Consider the following 14,201-nt stretch of genomic DNA (forward strand, 5'->3'; position numbering starts at 1 on the left):
TTTGTTATAGTAGCAGGCATTTTTACAAGCAATTATCAGTAGATAATGACTGGGAATTCGGCCATCTTGTTGCTCGCTTGGGCTCCTAGGTGGATAGAGCCATTATGTGGCACAGATGCGGCTTTGCCGATGGTATCTGGGTCCTGGCACCACACTCGCTGTGGGCAAGACAGATTTACCTTCCACGTACTCCATGACCATGCATAAGTGACGCCTCGTTTCAAAGGAGCAGTACATGCTGACCACGAAGGGGTTCTCTGCGAAAGTCAGGATATCACGTTCCACGAAGGCCTGCTGGATCTGGTTCCGAAGGATGAGGTTCTGCTTGTTGATTTTCTTCATGGCAAACCTCTGTCGGGACTCTTTGTGCCGAACAAAGTAGACTGCCCTGAAATGGAACACACGTATTGGGTTTCACAGCAAGAGAGAAGGTAAGGATGCTCGGAGGATACACAGACCATGTACGTCCTGTGCTTTCTGAGTGCCTTACAGCTTGGGTTAAGTTGCCACAGCTGTGCTGGTGACTTAGCAATATCCCGTCCCAAACCCGAATTGACTTAAAAAAAAAACCCAAAAACTTCTTAATAAAGATTATACATAAAGCATCCGGTTTGCCTTTGCTGACCCAAAGAGGGGGCAGCCGTCCCCAGAGTGAGTTATTTCCCAAGAACTGGCTGATGTTTTCAGTTTTGCCACAAACAAAACAAAACCCGATATATAAATCAGAACCGGGAAGAATTAACAAAATGACATACGGATCGCCAGCGACATCTTTTCTAGCATTAGACATATGTTAGGCACGTTTTTCTGGACTGACTAAAGCAGTAATTTTCTAAATGATACCCTTGGGATCTGCAAAGAGGACCAGGGCTTCTTAGAGTCCCTGGTTTCCAATTGAGAGTAATTACTTCCCATGGAATCTCCAGATAAATGAGAGGCTTGCATGAGGATATATGAGACTGTTCTGCAACAAAGGGTAGCATATTTCCTCTCTGCAGACTGCACAGGCACCACCCTCTCTGAGCTCCAGCAGCAAATGCATTTCCCAACGTAACAGGTGAGGAGGCACTGAGGGGCAAGCCAAGGAGATGCATGTCTGCTCCCCTCATATCCTGGTCAACCTATGAACTTTACAGAATAAAATGACTGGTCTAGGCCACATTCAGTCTCTGCTATGGCCTTGCCCAGATCCTCTCTGGTGAAAAACAGTGAACTCCCTAAGGACTGGGATGACATGGAGAAAGGGGTGCTTAGAAAGGCAGGAGTCCTAAAATCCCTAATAGGACATGAACAACGATGGCCCCCTTCCTTCCAAGTCAGTCCATTTGTTGTTTTCGTGGAGGGACAGGTTTGAGCTTCCAAGAAGGCAATGATCAAATGATGTAATACCTTAAAGGGCCACTAAACATGTATATTAAGTATTTGCATGTATAAATATGTGTGACAGGTTGTGCATGCTGCCCTGAAACCAAAGGCCTTGATTAAATACAGAATAACTAATTTAAAACGCCACTGATCATGGTACACACACACACACACACACACACACACACACACACACAATTGGTATACCTTCTAAAACAAGGAGCTATGTGAACTTAGATTTGTTTCCTACTAGTTTGCTCAGTAACGTCTAATGAATGGCTGGCCACAAGGCAGGCTGGGACATTCTGTTCCCTGCTAAACCAATAGTTCAGGACATATACTGATTAAGTCTCAGTATAGTCAACTCTGATTTAACCCCTTATTAACATTTTCACAGAAGGGGTCAACTAGGGCTTGCTTTTCCTTTCTGACCTGAGTTTATCTTGTCACCCTGTCCCCCACTTGTCTTGGTTTCACAGTGTCACACATTTGTACTCTTCTATCATCTTTGGCTTTGCTCACTTCCCGTTCCCTCTCCTCCTCTATTTGCTTTTCTGGATTTTTGCTCACCATATGGTACAAAGGAAGGTCTCTTGATGGCACCCCTCAAAACAACTCACCGAGCAGCATAGTCGTTTGATTCTCACCATAAAACAAAAAGCACACGAGAGGTAGCCAGTTGGACATCTCATGCATGCTAAGTTAGGGGTCTTCTGTAGAGGTCTCACCTCAATGCTGGGCTCCTACAGGCTGCGCTTGTTCCTACACCTGCTCTGTTGGTTACACCCGGTAGCAACAATAACTAATTCAGGTGCATGGGACGAAGCTAGAGGGTCAGACATCCGCCATCATCCTTGGTTAGATAGCTAATATAAAAAATTAGCTAATTCAAATAAATAATTAAACCAGTTGTTATGATTTGAATGTCAAATGGCTGACACAGAATCACCTGGTCCCCAGAAGGTGGTGGTGTCAGAGGAGGTTGTGGAGCCTTTAGAAAGACCTAGCTGGGAGGAAAAGAGGTTGGCCAGGGATGTAGGGGTGTGGTCTCTGCTCCCTGGTTTCAGCCACAGGTAACACGTGTGCTGCAAACTGCCACTGACTGGAAGGAGATCCAGCTGTGATGGACAGAGACTCAGGGACTGAAACAAATCCTTCCACCCTTAGATGAGCTTCTCCTGTACTTGATCATAGTAAACAGAAAAATGAAATCTCACTGGGACAATGAGAAGTTCTATTGCTAAGTGTTCTGGAAGGTGTTCTAGATGCAGAGGAGTAAGTAAAATTCCTGTTGGTTTTAGCAGGGGTGAACGTTCCAAAAGCTGTCAAGACATTTAGAGGCCCACATTCAGACTGCTTCAAGTTTCAGCTTCACCTTTAACCTTGGGAAACAGAAACCAGGCACTTTAAGAATGGCTCACGTCAACTGTCTTCAAAGGAACTAAGGACAATATACATATATGGGTAAAACTTAAATGTTTACTGCACACGTTTTCCTAACTTCTTCTTATCACCAATTTTTAAATTAACTAATCAGCTAGTGCATATTTTTATATCGGGTAAAAAAGCTTTTATTGTGTTTTCCCTTTTTTCAGAACCACTGCTTAGGATAAAATAAAAAGTCTTTATATACTGAAAGCTGTTTCTATCATGATGGAGGCCAGAGGTGAAGCTATTCACAAAGAAGTACAGAAAATTAACTTGGCCAACCCCCAAATATAAGATAGACACGTAGGTAAACAATCGTCATTAAAATGGACTTCTGAAATGGGAGATATAGTTTTAAATAAAATTAGGAACTCAAGACATTAACATGAAAATGCCATCTCTTTATAACTGCTTGTCTCTTCTTAAAGACAACTGAATTATAACACACCTTCCAGTTTTCCCTTCAGTACTGCACATTAATAAGTTCAGTGCTGAGGACCTTTAGACCCATATTCCGAATGCCATACTCCAACTATCACAAGATGGATACTTTGATTTTCAACCAAGAGTTGATTAAACTGCTGGAGTAGATAAGGTACCTAATTGGGATCTACCGTTGTTGAGTGCTTTGTGGGCGGCGTGGGGAGGAGGCTTGTCGGTCATTTCTACAACATTGAACACTGAACGTAGAGCCTTGAACATTTGGGGCAAGTGATCTAACATCGGGCTATATCCTCTGCTTCTAGTTTACTTTATGTTCTTAGTTTCTGGTATTTGTTTTGTTTTGGGGGTATTGTTTAGTTTTGTTTTACGAGAAAGGGTTTCCCCATGTAGCCCTGGATGTCTTGGAACTCTCTTATATACCAGGTTGGTTTTGAACTCAAGAGATCCTTCCTGCCTCTGCTCCTGAGTGCTGGGATTAAAGGCGTGAGCCACCAACACCTGACTCGAGCGTTATTCATAATGCTAAAACTTATTTAGTAATAACTGTATCTACCACATGCATCTTCCCCTATATGGTGATGTTTTAGTTCAACATCCATTAGCAGAGAGCAAGGCATTGGGAAAGAGACCCAGAGTAGGAACAAAAATCAGAGGCAGAGGGACTGAAGGACAGCTAGCTCTACCGAATGAACTATGAATGTCCTAACAGCCCAACACTGCCTTGTCTGCTTATGTTCCCAACTCGTCGTTTTTCTGGTCCCAAGAATGGGAAATGATATGATAGAAAGGGAGACTCTTGCCCACCAGGAGCCAGGCATCTCTCTGACCGTTCATGATAAAAAGAAGTCAGGCCCAGGAGGGGATGCTGAAGCCCAGTGAGTACTGTCCCACGGGAAGCATGATCCTAATGTGTATGAAATCCCGAGACTCTGAGAGCCCAGTGCACAAATGTGAGCCAGCAGATCTGTAAGTGGGAGTCGGCGGTGGGGAGTAGGTGACCGCAGCTAATGTGCAAATGGGTGTGTGTCAGCTAACCCTCAAGGGCCTCACTAGCAAATGTCTCTGGGCCCTTGAGACATGAGAGAACAGTGTGTATAAAGGTCAAAAAGCAAAGTACAATGAGGGGGAGATGTTGCAACTTTTGTTCTAATTCTGAGTCAATATTTTTAGCGTGTAATAAGAGAATCGGGAGTTCAAAGCTAAATCTATATGGGAAATATGGAGCCAGCCCGAACTACTGAGGACTCCATTTTGACCCACCCAATCCAAAGAGGGGAAAAAAATCTCTTTAAAACCTCTTTGAGGTTATGGCTTAAGAGTCCAATCAATGTTCAACAGCAGAAGTTAGGTCTTTATTTCTCAATCGGGATAAGAGAAAGTTATAATCAAAGGAAACTTGTAGGGAATTGAGTACTCTGCCTGGTACCAGCTCTGTGTACCTGAGAACTGACTCCATAGACAAGTAGAAAAGGTATCAGCGACCACCTCAGGCTCTTAAGCAAAGAACACAGACAAGGAGGCCAACACAGTGCTGGATTCACGAGCTTCAGTCTCCTCAGAGTACTATGTTAGTATAAAGAGAAATTTCACTTTCACCTGGAGACCAGTACACACTTACCAAGCCAGCATTATCAATGTACGGTCAGCAAGCACAAGAGACTTGTCTCACTGCGTGTTTCTAATGAGAGGTTTGGTTCCCAGCACCAACAGCGTTTGGGGAGACAGAGTCTGTGTGTCTTCGAGCCACTGACGTAAGTAGCGACCCCCGTTACGCAGATACCAAGGACAGTGGGAATAGTCCAGATCCTTTGCCCTGCTAAAGGTCTGTTTGTTCAGCTAAGCCTGAAGACAGCATCACGGCTGGTTGAATGGACAGAGATAGCTCCATTCCAATTTTAAATTAAAAATAATTCGGATAGGAAGGAAATCTGTCAGAAATGTAATGAGATATTACTTCTGAGGAGAAGAGGGGGAAATGGTTCTGGCTGATCAGCAGAGGCTCCGACAGGCAGCTCGTGAGCCCACTAATGACTTGGCCTGTATCCTGGGTGTTTACTAATTCACAGCTTGTTTAACTTCTTGTATATTCCCAACCGTTCCCCAAAGTGTGATAGACCCCATCTACTACACAGTGCTTTAATTGCACTACAAATGAGTTTACTCAACCAATTAGAACTCCAAATACTGCTAAGATACAGGCCCAAGATTTACACAAGTGTTGTTTCCTAGACTGTCTCCTTCTGGAATCATTCCGCCGCTGAGAAAGAACCGAGAAATGCTCCGGCCCCGTGTCTGTGAGATCAACCCGCTGGCTCCTTTCTACGGAGAATGTGTGAGGTCATATCCGGAAGGACAAATGGCCACGAAACAAGCAGTAAAACGCAGATAAAGGGCACACACAATTGCAGAGTGGAAAATTTTCAATGAAAAAAGAAAAACGCTCATATTGCCAAAAGATAACATCTAAGAGCATGCATGGGCTGCATCAAGAAACATGTCATTTGACATGATCCTGAAAGCTAGTGAGGCATAGAGAGGGCTCACGAATATTTAGGTTCTTTGCTAAGTTAATGGCATGGAAAATATTAGAGGTGAAAAAAAAAAAAAAAAAACCAGGAAGAAGAAACATCCCTTGTGGCGTAACAAAAAAATCACTGTCTCCTCTGCTCCTGCGTGGAGAAGTGGATCTCGGGGATGAGTTATTGCTCTCTGTGTACGTGCAAATAGAATTAATACTATTCTTGGGCTACCTACAATGCATTAGGTCACAGTGTGCCTGTTTAATCTGTCCTCCCACCCTATTTACTGGTAACTCGCAATTTACTATTTACAGCTTACTACTGTCGCTACTTAGACCTTGGGAAAGACACTGTGTCATAGAAATGGATCGAGGAATTCGACAAGAGAAAAAAGTCAGAGGTTCCCAGCACAAAGAAATAATGTTTAAAGAAACGAAAACGCCATGACATCACTGTTACACACTTATTGAAATATTACTGTTACAAGATACTGAAGTGTACAGTGTATGTGTGCAGGTTACAAAAGTGTATGCAGATGTCAACAGAAAGAACACCCCTCCCCCCAAAAAAACCCAGTGGCGACACAAACCTCTAATCCTAGCACTCAATGGGTAGAAACAGGAGGATCAGGAATTCAAGGTTTTCCTTGGCTACATAGTAAGTTCAAGTACAGCCTGGACTACATGAGACACTGTCTGAACATTTTTGAGAAAAGAAAACCCATTTTATCCGTTATAAAAAGACATTAGTAATAGAAAAGGAAAGAAAAGTGACGAGAATTTAGTGCCCACTAGAATCCTGAAATCCACTCTTTGAAGACATTGGTATGAATCTAGAAATATAACTCTCTCCCTTCAGGAATGAAATACTCACCCATACGCCCCATTGCTGATCAATTTAATCGTCTCAAAATCGCTCTCTCGGGGTTTCCTTCGAAGTCTCAGGGAAGTATTTGAGCTCTGGGGAACGGAATGTGAAAGTTAAAACACAGTTCAGACTTGGAGGAAATTACCGTAATGTGCTGTCTAACTCGCCGAGGCGCGGTGTTCCGGCTTAGCGAGCCTGGGATCAGCTGCAAGGAACCTCTTTGCCTCATCGGCAGTGAGCTGTATCTCCGTCAGCTGTATTTAAGCCCGTGTTGCCAAGAGAAGATGTGTGAAGGTTTTGGAAACGTAGCTTCATCCTGGTCCTACATTTTAATACTTCAGTCTAAAATACCAAACCCCCCTTCTGCTTTCAGTTAGAAACAAAAGCAGGCCCGGACAGCTGTCACCAGCGTTGGGGGGTGGGGGGTGGCGGTGTGTATGGCCTCTCCATTCCTGACTAGACCGTATCTTTTTCACACTGTGGCACTCTATGGATGGTAGGTGACAAATTTCTTAGGTGTGGAATGCCTGCCTGTGTTAACCTCTATATCAGAAATTTTACTACATCTTAAATACCGAAAGTCTAAATTTCGGCTCTCTGGAAAGTTTAGCTCAAAGAGCAGGAACAATCCACCTCACCGCTCTGATTAGTAATGTCTCATGCCCTGTTCACCTCAGCTGCTCTATGTCTGTCACAGGGACCCCGATTCTCTATCATTTTAGAGGACCCTGTGGTGCTGAGGTGTGCACAAGTCTCTCCACCCCAGCCTTCTACTCATCGTTGGAAGGCTTGCAAACCAGTTCCTTACCTTCTTCTCTGCTTAGGTTCCTTCTTTGTCTTAACATCTCTACTCGGGAACACAGCCATTCCCCAGCCTCAGAGCTACTTGACCTCCTCAATTCAAGCAGCCGCCTGTCTCTTACATGTCCCCTTGACCTCTGGCCCATGGCACCTGAATCTTAGCATTACTTCCATGGCTTCATCTCTGGAAACAAGTTAAGCCAGGGACCTCGTGATCACTCTACACAGGCCCTCCTCACACTAACTCTTTTGTCCTACCACTGATGAAGTCACCCAGACCTCCACCAGGGTCTCTCCCTCCGAGAGCCTCAATAGTCCAGACTATAATCACTAGCTTGGCGGTTCTCCTTAGATATTTTGAAGGAATCGCAGTTACACCACAACCACATAATGATATTGTCATGGCATCTGTCAGTTAGCACTTAATGTTGGGATACTTTCCTAGCCACTGTGGATGGAATATCTCCAGATGGAGAAACCGAGGCTCAGAGAATCCCCTCCCCTGACTGGTAGGCAAGAGGTGGAGTTCATTTTCAAATGCAGGCAATCTGGACCTAGAGTTCTCAAACCCCAGACTATAAAACACGTTTTACTTTCCTGGCCACTTGGATTCATCCTGGCTTCTCTAATGATGCTCACTTCATAGGAGAATGGCCCCCGTCAGCAAGGCCTTTCACCAGTGCCACGCAAGCTGCCTCTTTATCGATTTCCCTATCTGTCTCTGTATCACATGCACTTTCCAGCCATGACTCTGGCCAGGTCATCTCCCGGTCTACTCCCTCCTCCCTCGGACTCACTCTCCCACTCAGTTGCTATCTGCTACCCTTAAAAAGAAGGCCGCCTGACAGACACGAGCCGGATCCTACTGACTGGTTTCCCCCAAGCTCTCCAGCTCAGGAGTCTTCTTGGCTTTTAGCCCTGAGATACACCTTGCAATCCAGCACATTCCTCTGTCCCCTCATGTCTTACCCATTTTTCCCCCCATTTCAACTCAATGGCCAAGCCCTTGGAAAAACCTTCTGGGATTGGTCCACTCAGAAAAGTCTATTTCTGGAATGGTCTCCTGGTTCATGGTCATCTATTTGTTACTCATGCTCAGAGTTGCTATTTTGGTGCATATGATGTTGTTTTTGTAAACTTCTGCTTCTCTTAGGAGTAAGGCACTAAAAGTGTGTGTATGCCTCGTGTCTTGCCCACAGAAAGACAATAAACATTTATGGAATGAAGTAATTAACACAGTCAAAAATCTCCGGATGCTCAGAAACAGAAACAAACACAGCGTCCTACTCCATCAGGAGCGATACTCACGCTCACGGACTCGTCTGTCTCTGGCGTCTCTGCTGTTCTACTGTCGTAATTCCCCAACTGAGCCATCTCTAAGTTGAAAACAAAAAGGGAAGAAGGAAATACTGAGGTTACACAAGAAGACAAAGCCCTAACAGAAGAGAAGTAAATTCTCGTTACTTAAAAAGAGAGAAAGAAAATTTCAGCCTACAAAAACATGCACATATTACAGCCTCAAAGGCAAGAATTGGCAGCTGGTATTCTGAACATGTACTAATGACACTCTCTCTAGATCTCCAATTTTATGACTAGCCAGAACTAGGAACATGGAACACAGGACACTGGGCCTGCGCTCCAGTGAGCAGTAGGCACTGGCTCATGCACGCGGTCAAGCTCGCAAAGTCTTGGGTGAGTGACTGAGCAGCTCTGTCCACAATCCACGAAGAGAGGCAAGCCTTCCAAGGACTTGACACACAGCAAAGATGCACTGGCTACAATCTGAGAATTCTCAGTTGCAGGGACACAAAGAAAGTGCAGTTTTCCAGAGGCAGTAATGGTGGTGGGTACCAGGGGATAGAGGAGGAAAAACCCTTGGGTTATCGCCTCTTAGCTTAGGGACTATTTAACCTCAGGTTTTTGTGAAAGATGCAAACAGTATTGTGTCTTCGAGCTTTTGCGAGTATTACACACGCTAACGCATGTGCAGCTCTTAGCATATTCACTAATAAGAATTAAGTGCTCGTTAAATGTTGGCTGTTATTTATTAATCACATTGTACGGAGCAGTCAATTCTGGGCTGGATGCCACAAGCTTGACACAAACTTAAGTACTTCCCTGGTGGTCTAGTTAAAAGTGACAAAGACATCTAACGTGCAATTGCTCAGACCCTGGTTTTGGAGAGCATCACTGAGTTTAAGTAAATGAGAAAGTCTAATTTATTTAATATTCATCTTCATACTTTCTTTAAGCCTTTTGTTGTGTGTTTTGGTTTTGGAGGCAGGGTTCCTTTGTGTAGCCTTGGCTGTCCTGGAAGTAAATATCTCTGTGGAACAGGCTGGCCTGAAACTCAGAGAGCCACCAGCTTCTGCCTCCTGAATGCTAGGATTAAAGGTGTGCAACGACCACCCAGCCAGATATTTTTTTAATAAAGAATATGAAAGAATTTTCACCAAAAGCATTTTTTCCCCAAAATTGAATGTATTAACAAACAGTTAGACTTTTTGGCAATTCTGTCAGCATTTAAAATTGCTCCTTGGGCCTTTATTTTATATGCTTGTGTTCTTATATAGATACATGTTCAGGGGTAGTGAGATTATTCATAACTTAGAGAAAGCAAAACCACACTGAGGTGAAAATGGATAAATTCCAGATTCTGAAGTAGCAGTGGCACTAACTTCTCCCCTTTAGATGCTGGTGAAATTCTAGAATAAAACTGTGCTTAGAGCAAAGACTTTCTTGGTGTCACAGAAATGATTCGGGCCTATAGTAGGACCAGCATCTTAGACACAGAGACTTGGACAAACTCAAGTGCACTGGGCTTGAGGAGCTCTCAAGAACTGAGACACTAGTAGATACTATGTAGCAAAAACAGCCCTAGACATTTCTATTTGAGAAGCAGGTATTGTGCAGTCCCATCACAAAGCTTATGTCTATTTTTACTTACTTAATTTTATGGAGACAAAAGTGACTTTTGCCCAGTCAAAGTCACAACCCAGCCTAAAAGTCTGTCCTACATACCAAAGGACAGACATAGATTTGTCCATTTTGATGTAAACAAGAAAACAAAGGAAAAGTATCTCAAGGGTTTGTAATCAAATTACCTGGAGAAATCATTTTAAGTATTAAAAAATATATTGAGAGACTGTTCTCAGAACGACTCAAGAAAGCTATTAGGAGTCAAGATGCATTCCTAGTGATTCATTTACACTATTCAACTCCAATGTGTCCAAGATCACTACTGTTTTGTTTTGTTCTTCAAATCTATTCAGATATAGGAGAGGGCATCACATTATTCATGTGTCAGAGTTCTGTCTACAGTGACACTTAATGCCAGAAGAAAGCTGCACAGAGCTCACTGGTTGACAAGACCCAGGCTGACGCAGCCTTAACCATATCGGCGTGAAGAGTCACTCTAACATGTTTTGACGGCCTCCCCTCTCCAATTATTTTCATAAAAAAACAAAACAAAACAAAACAAAAAACCAAATTAAAAGAGCGTTCTGTTTTAAATAGAATTTCAGCTAAATAACTATTATCTAGGAAATCCATATTATTTGTAAGCAGTAGGTAGTAATGGGATGGAACCAAGTGTCGGCTTTTGAGGCAGGGAGCTAAGCCATCATTTTGTAATGCCTGAAGAGATTTTTTAAAACTCATCTAAATACCATTAAACATCTGCCCTTTTTATTTCATTGATTTAAACCATTTCTGAAGACTCGAGATTCAAAAAGGTAAAGACGGTAATTTAAAAGCCACGGGAGAAAATCTCTCCCCGGGGAGCTTTTCAGAGGCGCAGTCACCAGCCTCTGTATGTGAGGAATCTGTTGTGGTGCCGCTTTCAGTACAGTATAAATTCATCTGGCATTATCTCCCGGTAATGCATGCATCATTTCACTAGGAGCAAAGATACGATGTCCGCAAGAGCAAACCACGCGGGGAGGATGAGGAAACGGGGGGCACGGGATGCAGGAAGCAGCTTCCTAGCTTAGGACAGAAGAAAAAAAAAATCTCTTCACATCAACATTTACCTCCATCACAAACAACTGAACAGGGTAAACACTGCCTGCAAATTCAATTTAATGAACCAGGAAGATGATCTGGAACGAGGGACCCCCATGATAGTTCATGAGTCTTTTGGGGTGGTGCGTAGACTAAGTGCTGTATATAACAGTATTGAACAGAGAAGCAGAAAAGGACGGGAGGGGATACCAATATTAGATCTTTATTTATTTATTTTTGGGAAGAATGACTATAGGATATTTCTGTATTCAATAGAATCATATCTTTCATCATGGGGATCAACCACGTACCCCTCTTACAAGCTCTGAAGGAAGCACCCCTCTTCACACCCGGCTCCCTTTCGAGTGTGACTACTTTTCAAGCTTGCTTGAGGTAAGCTGGGAAGGTACCTGTGAGTGCCGCACTCGATCTAAAGTCTAGCTCTAGCTGTGTTCCTCATAAATTAAACTCAAACGTCAATTTTAAATGAACGATGACTTCTAGCGATGCTTTGAAAATTAGAAGTGCTCTCCGGAGTCCCCCCCACTGAGGGAGGATGGAATCTAAGTGCTCCTGGGGACATTGAGTACTGTCAACATCTGGAAGTCTCTAGTCCAGCAAGGCTAGCCCTATTCTCTAGCTGACACACGACGGGTCATGCTCACTGCCTCCTCTGTATTCAACCATGGCCATTTCTTTCTGATGCTAACTGGCCTCCACCGAAAGGGGGGCTCTTCAGAGAGATACCCAACATGGGAAGCGTAAAGGTTGACCATGATGTTCTTCCAGATGCCCACGGTCAGAGGATCAGAGCGAGTGAAGGGCAAACTGACCAGCACTCACCTTCCAAAGGGTCCTTATTGAGTCCCAGCTGGCTGATGATGTACCGGGGAATGTCACTTTTGATCCCTTGCCCTTCTTTAGCATGGCCTTCTGCAGCTTCCAATAGGTAATAAAATTCTTCAGGATCAAATTCCTGGCAGATGACGGGCACAGATTAATAGTTCTCTGAGTCAAAAAAAGATCTGAGGTTCTAGTACATAAACCTCACTCGCAACGAGGCTGACACAGTTTGAAGTTTGTATATGAAGAGAGGACGTAAATGCCTTTACACAGTATAGCATTCTCACTTCATATCTGAAGCCTATTCATACTCCAAGGTCAAGCATGTATACAACTGGTAACCTGAAGGTCAGGACTACTTCCCGTTTCTCTGTAATGTAACTTCCAAGGTAATGTGTTCTATTAAAGACCAGGACCCAACTGGAAGACAAAGGGTTTACTGTTGTGGGGTTTTTTTATTTGTTTGTTTTTGGTTTTTTGACTTGAGGTCTCAGCGTGGTGCCTAGACCAGCCTCAGATTCCTCAATATAAGAACATTCCACCCGAGTCTTCTGAGTAACAGAGAATACTGAGGCATGCGCCACCATGCCCGGCTTGGCTGGCTCCCTGAGATCTCCCCCTACTCCGTCTAGCCAAGCACTCTGTGTGTCTATGGGGCTATGAATATTTCCATTTCATAAAACATTATGAGTGTTAATTAAAGGAGGGATAAAACCAAAGCACCTGCGACCGGACACGCTGCGAGCGATGCTCACGTCACACATGGACAGACATTAGTAGTCAACAGGAGCCGAAAGTGAATTTTTGTAGTGTACTCACAGCCCCTTAAAGACTAGGCTCGAAAACATCAGATTTGTCTATGGTCTTGACTGAATTCTCAAAGGATTATAACACCAAAAAAATCTTGAAGGAAGAAAATGGTCACTGGCCAAAAATGATACAAACATGAAAGGTAGCTCGTGGCCAAGAAAACCTCATCCCTCCAGATCTGGGTGATGCCTTGCTCTCAGGCGGGTAGCCAGCTAGTGCTTATTTCCAACACATTTTAAAAACAATACTTAGAGCCACAGGTCACCATACTCGTGGCTTCCTCCGGTCTGAATCTTAGCAACTACTCGAGAAACACGAGGCCGAGTAAGCATTTTAAACTAGCCATGGCACGAGGTTATCCACTGAAAGAGGGCCAAGCATATTATTCCATGATCATCCTTCAAGTCTGACCAGAAGGCAGCTTAATAACAGCGCCTACCCCAGAATTCCTCCTCAAAATCAGAGGAGACGGGCCACATCTGGATGCTACCCTAAGTGATCACACGCTGTGCGGTCCCTCCTGACTCTCTCTGTGTAGCACCCGTGGTTGAAGTTTAGTGAAATCGGAGCCATCCTAACGGCCGCGACTTCCCACAGTTAACAATGGATAACGTAGGCACATCTGAAGGCAACTTACCAAGCACTCCAATAACCGTGCCGGGCGGGCAATGACAATTAGGATCTTTCGGACTAGCTGCTTAATAAACGCCAGTTCTCCACTTTCAGAGCGATCATGAGCCTGTGGAAAAGCAATGAGCAGAAAGATGCTAGAGAGGGCTCCACCAAGCGGAGAAGGAAAATCGGCAAGGCATGCTAATTAGCCAATTTAAATAAAAAAAATCAGAAATTAAGTGACTTAGAAAACACTCTTAATAGGCGTTATCTCTAACGTAAACGCACACTATCAGACATGTACAAAATAGCCCTATTAGCTAACACTTAATCGTAAAACTTTGATTTATGATGTTTCAGAAATCAAATGTAAGGATAAGGACTGCTAATACGAGCCATGAATGAATGAGACATTAAATTTATGATCCACCGAGAACAGGGTGCCAGCACTGGCAGCGGAACAAGCGCTTAGCCCTGGCTGGTGGAACATTTTAGACGCTCGTGGCTAAC

At 43.8% G+C, this 14,201-nt stretch overlaps 1 protein-coding gene across 16 annotated transcripts in view; it reads right to left on the reverse strand.

Moving 5' to 3' along the window:
- The window catches only part of Mast4 (microtubule associated serine/threonine kinase family member 4), a 598,008-nt gene that overhangs the window by 41,899 nt on the left and 541,908 nt on the right, over window positions 1-14,201 (reverse strand). For all 16 annotated transcript variants that reach the window (XM_087613921.1, XM_087613914.1, XM_087613906.1 and 13 more), the window contains 5 exon segments: window positions 13,717-13,818; window positions 12,270-12,402; window positions 8,733-8,800; window positions 6,630-6,715; window positions 180-388 (listed from right to left, as the gene is read on the reverse strand). In XM_087613921.1, the coding sequence (XP_087470047.1) occupies window positions 180-388; window positions 6,630-6,715; window positions 8,733-8,800; window positions 12,270-12,402; window positions 13,717-13,818 (598 nt within the window).

Source organism: Rattus norvegicus, chromosome 2, assembly GCF_021556685.1.
Source record: "Rattus norvegicus strain SHRSP/BbbUtx chromosome 2, alternate assembly SHRSP_T2T, whole genome shotgun sequence".
Classification (NCBI taxonomy): Eukaryota; Metazoa; Chordata; class Mammalia; order Rodentia; family Muridae; genus Rattus; species Rattus norvegicus.